The sequence below is a fragment of the Asparagus officinalis genome, chromosome 7 (assembly GCF_001876935.1).
Source record: "Asparagus officinalis chromosome 7, Aspof.V1, whole genome shotgun sequence".
NCBI classification, from domain to species: domain Eukaryota; kingdom Viridiplantae; phylum Streptophyta; class Magnoliopsida; order Asparagales; family Asparagaceae; genus Asparagus; species Asparagus officinalis.
The window spans coordinates 77,569,830-77,580,192 of record NC_033800.1 but is presented as its reverse complement, the minus strand read 5'-3'; the positions used below and the strand labels follow the sequence as shown (position 1 = coordinate 77,580,192).

General features: G+C 36.4%; 1 protein-coding gene across 3 annotated transcripts in view; it reads right to left on the bottom strand.

The window, feature by feature from the left end:
- Positions 1-4,482, bottom strand: part of LOC109848396 — a 12,332-nt gene extending 7,850 nt beyond the window's left edge. Inside the window, exons 1-7 of one of the 3 annotated variants that reach the window (XM_020417863.1) lie at positions 4,192-4,482; positions 2,152-2,444; positions 1,995-2,054; positions 1,849-1,907; positions 1,615-1,750; positions 1,043-1,139; positions 797-863 (exon numbers count right to left, since the gene is read on the bottom strand). In XM_020417863.1, coding sequence (XP_020273452.1) covers positions 797-863; positions 1,043-1,139; positions 1,615-1,750; positions 1,849-1,907; positions 1,995-2,054; positions 2,152-2,404 — 672 coding nt within the window. In that variant the 5' untranslated portion in view covers positions 2,405-2,444; positions 4,192-4,482. Of the gene's footprint in view, positions 1-796; positions 864-1,042; positions 1,140-1,614; positions 1,751-1,848; positions 1,908-1,994; positions 2,070-2,151; positions 2,445-2,851; positions 3,007-4,191 lie in introns of those variants that run through there. The other 2 variants (XM_020417861.1, XM_020417862.1) reach the window with 2 other exon arrangements.

The window sequence follows — 10,363 nt, the reverse complement described above, 5'->3', positions numbered from 1 at the left end:
GAATTATTAGGCAGAATTATGTCGCTGAAAAACAATACGGGATAACAGTTCTGTTCTAACAAATATCTGGAAGGAAGATGCTGTAAGAAGTTAAGAACAGAGCTTAAGAATTTGGAGCCTTTCAATTATAATTAAAGTGAAAAAGAGGCTGTACTTTAATGTCAGTGCATGCATAAAAGGCTTAGCCATCCAATCCATATTAAATGAGTGAAGAAGTAGAGAAATTTGATTAACAAGTTTTCCTTGTCTTTTCCTTTAAATAGGATTGAAGCTGTGATGATGAATACGCACCTGAAGGTTTTTTCGCATTATATTAGAGGAGTTTTGGGTAATGGCGCATAGTGCATAATATATTGGCGCAAACGCGCAATACATCTAGTGATGAGAAAAATACTTAAAAAATTGGCACAATACAATTTCATAAGCATAATATTATATGAAAGAGGATGTCGCTCAGCTCTTTGCAATATTTGAATTACATTGTGGAATACGAATGCAGAGTATAGTAGTATGTGCTTTGCAATCTTTTTAGTATTTTCTATTCCGTTTTCCCCAGACATTTTCTGATCTCTGTCCTAAATGTCAACGATGTGTACTAGTTTTATCATTTTCTATGGCATAATAAATATTCATACATCAAAAAATTTGAGCAATTTAGTAAAAATACAAAGAGTATCTACCTAAGGATTACAAATTTTAAAAAAGAAAAAATTACTAGGTTCTAGGATGATCTCTCTTAGTGGAAAATGATGTATACATTCATAGTAACAAGTACTGTGCTATGAATAAGGTGTACCTGACCCAATGCCTGCATGCAAAAAGCTCGCAGCTTTCCTTCAGATAAATCCACTGGGAGAACTTGCCTGCAAATTATTTTATCAGAGAGAGAGAGAGAGATATCTTGGCTTGGGAATCACATGAAGTGAAACAACAGCACCAATTAAATTATATTATTTTGACCAGAAATCATATTGAATGAAATCCTCAACAGAAAGTTTCATCATAGAAAATGTTGCAAAAATGGGATCATGGTATGTCAAACCTGATTGCGGAAGGGATTTGTGGAAGAACATGCTGAGTTGCACAATCCAAATATCCTGCTGCTTTTAATAAAGCATCAATTGCAGCACGTCTACTCTCTGCAACAATTCATACAACAAGATGATGAACATTAATCAGCATATGACTAGAAGGGAACATCCGTCTACAAAAGAGCAGAAATCACATTGCTTCAGTTCTGTGTTCATTCTACCCAAAAAAAATGGTATACATAGAATATGTAATGGCAATTCCAGATGCAGTTTAAACTGATAAAAATATATCCTACACTTGGTCTTAGCCAAAAGGTCAAGCATTGTATAGATCCTGATATCACTTTAATAACACAAAAATATAAATGCCAAGAGGACTGTTAGAAATTTCAAATACAGAATTTTTACCCACGCCTAAATCAGGTTTGCTATAAGGCAGTAAATAGGCTTTGGAGACTGAATTCAAGAATACGCAATAATATTGAAGACACCATTATTTCAGTCTTGAAATCATGAAAGACAATGTAGTCTTATAAGAAGGCACAAGATGTAAAGCTTGAAATTATGTTTAAGCTAAACCCACCTTCGACTATCCTTGGCTGATAACCATCGCTCGACATTTTAGGAAGAAGGAATGAATTGGCCTCAGACAAACATAGCATAGCCATCAGGTGTAGAACTGAAAGCACCTCATACCAAGCATTTGCTATGCCTGTTTCCTGCACATGAAGACCATTACCAATCCTCAGATTACTTACAATTAATGAGACACATTTATATAATCACCATCAGAATAATAGTAGACATGTATGTCTACCTCTGCCTCATCCTCTTGATTAACCCAGACAAACTGCACCTTGTCTATTAGTTCACTTCCTGCAGATTATTGTGCATCCGACTCAAGAGTTGAAAATGGAACAAGATACAGGTAGAAAAACAAGAAGCATATGCATATCAAATTACCATCCTTAACCAATCCTAGTAGAAGTGGTAAGTAATCTTCTAGAGCTTGCATAAGATCAGCTAATGTCGAACCTCCTGCAAACATGAAAACCATCAACGTCCCCCTAATACATTTAACTCAAACTGATAAATGATTTGGACTAACGCTTCTACTAACCATGTTGAGTAGCTGTTTTCCTCCTTGGTTTTATAGCTACCGGTGCTTCTTGAGCGGCCATTACAACTATTCTAGTCCTCATGGAAGAGAGGCGCTCCACTAAATTTCTTGACAAGCTATTACCCAATGGCTGAGAGAAGTCCACACTTCTAGGAATTCGCAGGCCCGGTACAAAAACAGCCAACTCTCCAACAGTCCCAGGTCTTCTTCTGATCCCTCCCCCATCTCTTGGTATGGATACCAGGCATCCCATGTCCCACCCGGAATTTTTCCACTCGAGACTATAATTTGAGCTGCATAAACAAAAGACCATCAATTCAGACTACTTTTAGACAATCCTACAAATTTAACAGAAAAATAGAACTAAGTGATGTTTCCTTCCATGGAAACATGCATAGATTGGGGAATTACACAATACTTTCATCATTTGTCATGATAGTTTCCTCATGCCTACGCAAGGACAAGAATTGCATGACGCTACAATCCAACAAATTTAACAGAAATATAGAATTAAGAGATACTTCCTTGAATGGGAATATGCATAGTATCGAGAAATAACATAACAATTTCATTATTGTCATGATAGTTTCCTCGTGTCTACGCAAGGACAAAAATTGCATGAAGCTCTTCTCATCAATCAAAAAATAGCAAAGAGAACCGAAAAAGACCAAATTAGATAAAGAATCTCCTCCCTTATTACCATTAAAGGATCCTTTGCCAGTGGTAGAAAAATTCACTCATTTCAAAATATCAAATTTATGGAAAATGACAAACTGAGAACAAAATGAAATGAATCGTTGGATTCCTCCTCAATGAACAAGGAGATGCATTCACCACTGAACCCAAATCAAGATATGGATCAAATCTTCATAGGAAGAAGAGATGACAAGTGGCAAAAAGACCATGTAGTCAACCAAGTTGAAGAAGGATAGAGTAATTAAATGCCAACTAACAAAAAAGAGTGGGTGGTTGATCACGGACTCTAGCCCAAAATTCACAAGCCCATTTGATACTACAACTGCTAAGCTCAACTTTTTCAGCCCACTAGCATTAGAACCTTGATTGAGCAATTGAAGGTACTGGCTTTTTTTTTATCAACTCAAAAGTGATTCTCACGTCAGAAGACAACCCAGCGAAAAGTGCTAGCATTTTTATTTTTCTTTGGATTGCAGCAATTAGGCTATGAATAGATAAGCTCACGAAATCCTTGTTGCAAAGAAAGCTTAAAAGCAAAGAAGAATGAACCTCCCCTAAAAAGGGGAAACTCTCATCAATTCTAGAATATAACTTAATCAAAGCAATAAATTTGATTTTAAACCCATTCTTTTACACTCGATTTATTTTTAAACCCCCACACTTCCAAATCATTGTACACCCAAAATTTCTAAGCTCTTTATTAAACACAAAACCTGTGTTAATAGGTAATAAATTGTGGTAAACTGCTATAATTCAATCTCAACTGTTCGTTAAATTGCTATAACTATATTAGTTGAAGTGCTATAGCAAAAGGAACAAATACCGAATCTGGCTTTAAAAATAAATCAAGCTGGCTGTTTTGGATGCACAAATGACTTTGAAAGTGGGGGAGTTTAAAAATAATTCAAGATAAAAAGAATTTGAGTTTAAAATAAAAAGGAGAAAACCAACCAACAAATTCAAACTCTACAGGAATCTTTCAGTGGGAAGCTAAAGTGAAGGGAATCAGAAGAGCACTCTTAAAGTTGAAAAATCGAACCTTGGAGGTATTCCAACGATTAAAAAAACGAAAAACCAAGAATTCAGGCAAAATTAGGGAAAATCAAAATGGAACTGTTAGAAGAGATGCGTCTGAATCGAGAAACAATCTTAGATCGACGAAATTCAAGCTAAAAGCGAGACAATCACGCTCAAAAAGTGTGAAAAATCGCATCTTCAAGATATTTTCGACAATTAGGAAACTAAAAATTAAAACTCAACAACTCAAGCTAAACCAAAGTTTGAGGAATTCGAGCTCGGACCGATAGAACGTAACGAAATTCGATCGGAGTGAGAGAGAATTACACTGAAACCGAATCCCATTTCGCCAACGCTCACTTCTCGAACACCAAACACCAGTCCGATCAACTCGAAAACCCTAGATATTCGAGCTGGCAAAGAATTAACCTAAAAGGGCCCTAAAAAAACAAAAATTGCAATTGAATGGGATTGAGCTGTAGAATTGGAGGAGCTGTGGCTCTGAGGGAGACGCTCAACGAGAGCGAGAGCGTCCAGATGGCGCCCAATATCGAACCTTTTCGAAGAGAGAAGAAAAAAGTCGAGATTTTTTTTTTTTTTCCTTTCTTCCAATTGTTGAATTGAACGGAGCTAGAGATTGAGATGATAGGACGGTGATGATTATGCGGCCCCACTGACCGCCAAAGTGACCAGAGCTACAACGTCATACCATTATACTGTACGGGTTTTATGCGTAGAAATATTCTATCTGTACTATTAAGGGGCCCACCGTGCATTATTTATCGAATTGTATATCTCGCCAAATTGATAATATGATTTTACTATATAACTATTAATAATAAATTTTTTTTATTATTTATAGAGTGAATTTTTAAAATAGTTAAAAAAAATATACCAATTAGTAAGTTTTATTAATTTTTTATAATAGAGCTAAAAAAAATTATTTCTAGAATATCTAATAAAGATTAAATTCATCATTTGCAAAGATAAAAAAAGATATAAATATTATTTTTAAGGTTACAAAATGATATTTCATCTTGAAAAGTTGATGAAAGGCAAAAAAACAAAAAAAAACATGAACAGTGATGGAAAGAAAATCATTGCAGCACAAGCATTCTTGGAGTTCAGTTTATCTCAGAAGCGCATGCATGCAAGCGATCAATTCTGAGCTACAAGTGTGGATGGTAATTACCCCCCTATTTACACCCACTTGTAGCTCAAAACCACCCGCTTGTATGCGGGCGGTTCTGAGAGAACCCCTATTCCATCACAGCGTAGGCTGAAAAATAAACTGCAGCATGAACAATAATTGTAATATTTTGAAAAATATTGCATCAAAAATATTATTTACTGCAGTATAAACTAGTAATTTTGAGATTATGCTTTTAAGATAGAAGTAGCGGATGCTTGTGTAGTTTTACTTTCTCTGATGGGTTCAATTTTTGTTAATGCATGGTTAATTCCACAAAATCACCAAAAATTATTTGAGCTTTATTGTAATTATTGTAACTGTCATCAACTTCCTCATGAAATTGTCATAAATGACGCGTGTTAAGGTAAGTTTACAACGATGCACATTTTGTTCGTTAAGTTTGATAACGATACGTATGTGGCATGTTTTAGGCATTCTAGAATAAGTCCCTCAAAACCATCTAGCTGTTTGAAATCGATCTATTTGTTGTCATAAATGGCAGGTATTTTGACGCTTATTTATTTTATATAATATTTTTTTTTCACTCACGTACTCCTCTTTAACTATTAAAGGTATTTAAATTTTTAATAATGTTGTTAGCATTCTTAGGATAATTTTATGGCAGCCTATTACGCTTTTCTGCAAAATTTGAGGTTTAAGACTCTCCTCTAGTAAAAATAATTAATAGTGTTATTTATAGGATTTATAAGAGTAAACATGGTTGGAAAGTGTGCACATTCAAACCTTACGACGTGTTAATGTAATTCCCCTTTTTATCTACTTTTATATTATTATTTTTTATTCTCTATATTTTTAACTATTTTAACAGTTAATCCCACGTATTAAATTTTATTTTTTCACATATTTTTCAAACAAAATGATTTATTATTTAAAAATGATGTGATGAACAGTAATAGCACGATTAACAGTGCAGCGCCATATTTGACGTCGTACTGTTCTTTTTCACCAAAACGACGCGAGAAATAGAGCGGAAAGAATAGTCTCGTTGCATCAAAATGACTCGGAAAATGAGGTATGATTGGACATGCCCTGAGGACGAAAAAAAAAATCCAACACACGTCTTCAACCTCGATTAGGATAGAGGTGCTGAGGTGGTGCCTAACTCCTAATTTTTCCGGGAAGATCGGAAGCCATTCAAGCCAACGTCAAATTTGCCAAGCAAATACTTCGTGGGGCCCAACCCTGGCCTACCATGTGGCTTGCACGTATCACGACCACGTGTGCACAAGTCTATTTAACCATGGGTCCAACCTACTAAGAGAGGACTACGAGCTGATGTCAGCTTACATACAAAAGGGAAAAAAAAAAGAATTGGGTCAGTATATCAATCGCTAAATCTTTTTCTTTTCATTTAGTTCATTGTATTATGAGTTTGTAGTAGCATCTAATTTTAGTATGTGATTGAAGATTTTTGTTATGGGTCAGAAGGAAGACAAGGTGATTCGGACAAAATTTTAGAAGAAATGGACTTGTTGTGCAATTTACTCTAAGTTGGACGAAAACTTTTTTTGAAAGTTACTTACATGATAAAGACCTTACAAGCTTGAGACACAAAAATTTTGTTGCCACTTAGTAGCGATTAAATAAAAATTGTTTTATGTATAGACCACACTGAAGATTAAAATATCAAATAATGTGAATTGCGTATTAATAAGACAAAATGTTTAGCAAATAATCCTTTTAAGGGTCTGTTTGTTTGTCTAAAAAAAGTGGGAAACCAAAGAAATGGAAAACTATTTCTAAAAAGAATTATTTTGGGAGTGTTTGGTTTGCTAAAAAAAGAAGGAAATCAAAGAAATGAAGATGAGATGAGATGAGTTGTCACCTTATTATAGGATGATGTGAGTGATTTTTTAAGAAAACTTGTTTTGATGTTGTTTGGTTGGCGAAAAAAATAAGGAAATAAATTATAAAAAACAGATTTCTTATAATAGGTTGTTTTCTTTTGTTTGGTTCATACTTAAAAATAAGAAAATAGATGAGATGAGATGAGTTATCATTATATTATTGGATGATGTGACCCACACTTAAGGAAATTGTTTTCCTAGCTTTTTGGGAGGAAATTGATGGAAATAAAATGTTAATGAGATGGGATGAGTTGTCACCATCTTATTGGATGATGTGAGTGATTTGAAATGATGAGATGAGATGAGTTGAGTGATTGTCACCATCTTATTGGATGATGTGAGTGATTTGAAATGATGAGATGAGATGAGTTGAGTGATGTTGTGAATGAAAATAATATTTATTTGAAATGATGAGATGAGATGAGTTGAGTGATGTTGTGAATGAAAATAATATTTTATTAGGTGTGGTGGATGAGTTGTTGTATAAAAATAATATTTTATTAGATGTGGTGGATATGGTGAATGAGTTGTTAGATGAAAATAATATTTTATTAGATGTGGTGGATGAGTTGTTGGATAAAAATAATATTTTATTAGATGTTGTAGGTGAGTTTTATGGATGGAAATGGATGAAATTGTACTTTTGAGTTTTCTTTGTTTTCATTTCTATTTCTTGGTTTTTTAGGAAATAACCAAACAGGCCCTAAAGGAACTTCATTTTCAATATATTACAAAAAAGAAAATAATTAAGAACTAATGCTTTCAGAAAGAAAAAAATCCTCACTTTAGAACAGCTTATGTAGGACCCAATATCCTAGAAAGATCTTACCATAATTGATATGATCAAGACATTTTTCTCTCAAATGCTCATTTGGTTTAAAAAAAATAAGGAAAGTAGGAAATAGATCAAAAGAAGTAACTTCTGAATTTATGAAATATGAAGTAGTGGAAATAAATTTTTTGTTTGTTTGTTTCACATATTTTTTGAAGTTGTGGAAATAATATTTCTTTTCTCTTTCTTTTTCTTTTTTTGTTTTTAAGTTTGGATAGCAATGAAATTTTGTTAGGATTAAAGAAAATAGTAATAAAAAATTATTTATTTCCTAATTAATACGCATTTCACCTACTTCAAGGTCATTTTCGAGTCTTGAGGGGCGAAAAAATATTTAGGAAGTAAGAATGACACGTGGGCGCCACATTAGCGTTTAAGGAAGTATTGAAAATAGATTTTTCAGATAAACAAAATATTTTTTTTCTCGGAAATAGCAGAAATAGCATCTTCTTTCTTTATTTAGGCTACTTTATTATTACTTCCGTGCAAACGAACAGATATATGCTGACAATGTCCAAGAAATTTTCCTCAATAATTATCGTACTTATACGAAATGTTTTTTTTGTCGCGCGCCTATGCGGAAGCGTTGCACGCACACACAACAAACTTGAGATCACGGAAGAAGAAAGCCACACACTTGCACAAACCAAGCCAATTACGACAAATCAAACCAAACACAGAGATATACGTGGTTCGGCAACTTGCCTACGTCACATATCCCATAGTAGACCGACGCTTATCCAAATCCCCGGCATAATCCGAATCAACATATCCAATGCAGCTTATCCAAATCCCCGGCATAATCCGAATCAACATATCCAATGCACAACTGCCCACCTGTAGTGTCCCACTCATAAACCAAACCAACATTGAGCGTACCTCGAATGTACCTCAAAATCCATCTCACGGCATCCCAATGACCCACTCCTGGACACCATGCTCACCGTCTGTGACAAATCCGGCCTCGTACATATCATCGCGTACATCAAGCTCCCAACTGCGCTCGCATATGGAGTCTTCGATATCAACTCATGGTCTTCAACTTACTTCGGTGAAAGGCCAGCTGAAAGCTTCAAATGGGCTCCCAACGGTACACCAACTGGCTTCGTATCCATGCTAACATGGAATCGCTGTAGAACCTTCTTCAAATAAGTCACATGTGTCAAACAAATCATGCCCTTCTTCTTGTCTCTGCCGATCTCCATCCCAAAAATACGCTTCGCCTCACCCAAGTCCTTCATCTCAAACTCATTCGAAAGCTGAACTTTCAACTCATCTATAGCTGACCTGGAACTAGAGGCAACCAACATGTCATCGACATAAAGCAACAAATAAATGTACGCACCTCCTCTCAACTTGCGAAAATACACGCAAGGATCAAACTGGCTCCGAGTATCCGAATGACCAAGCATAAAACCATCGAATCGCCTATACTACTGTCGAGGAGACTGCTTCAAACCGTATAGCGATTTCTTTAACCTGCAAACCAACTTATCTTTCCCTGCAGATCGGAATCCCAATGGCTGAGTCATATATATTTCTTCATCAAGATCACCATGAAGAAATGATGTCTTCACATCCAACTGATCTAACTCCAAACCATACTGTGCCACCAAAGCTAGCAAAATTCGAATCGAAGAGTGCTTCACCACCGGAGAGAAAACCTCATTGTAATCAATACCTTCCTCCTGTGCATAGCCCTTCGCAACCAACCTAGCCTTGAATCTCACTGGAGTGCCCTCAATGCCCTCCTTCTTCGTATACACCCACTTGCACCCAATCACCTTTCTCCCCTTTGGAAGCTTAACAAACTCCCATGTATCGTTCTTATGAAGGGACCCCATCTCCTCCTGCATAGCCACCTGCCACGAATCAGCCTCCGAACTCTACTCGGCCTCTCTGAATATAGTAGGCACCATCTCATCGATACTCTCCACCGAAAGTGCATATGCAACTGTGTCGGCATACCGTACTGGCATCCGTATGTCACTCCTCTGTCTCCGTTCCGCAATAGAATCCTAAACCTGAGCCGTCGGTCCCTAATCCTTCTCATGAGTATCTATATCCTCCGCATCACCGTCGTGCTCGTCTGGCGTCACCTCAGTCGGAACTCTAATGGATACTGCACTATCTGGACTCTATGGAGCTGCATCAATCTCCACCACCTACGAAATCTCCTCTGTCGGGTCGCTCTCCACCTGATGAGAGCTGGAAAGCTTCAAGATAGAAGCCTCATCGAATGTGACGTCCCTACTCAGCACAATCTTCTTATCAACTGGATCCCAAAGCTTGTATCCCTTGACACCACGCTTGAATCCTACAAATATGGCCTTCCTAGCTCGAGGTTCCAACTTATCAGTTCCAACATGATAATATGTAGGGCAACCAAATACCTTAAGCTGGTCATAGTCATGTGCTGTCTCTCTCGACCACATCTCCATAGGGGTCTTCCCTTCAATCGCAGATGAAGGCAGCCTATTAATGAGGTGGCTCGTATAAGAAAGCGCCTCAGCCCAAAAGATCTTCTCCAAACTACTATGCGCCAATAAACATCGAATCTTCTCCAGCAAAGACCGATTTAACCTCTCTGCCACCTCATTCTGCTGC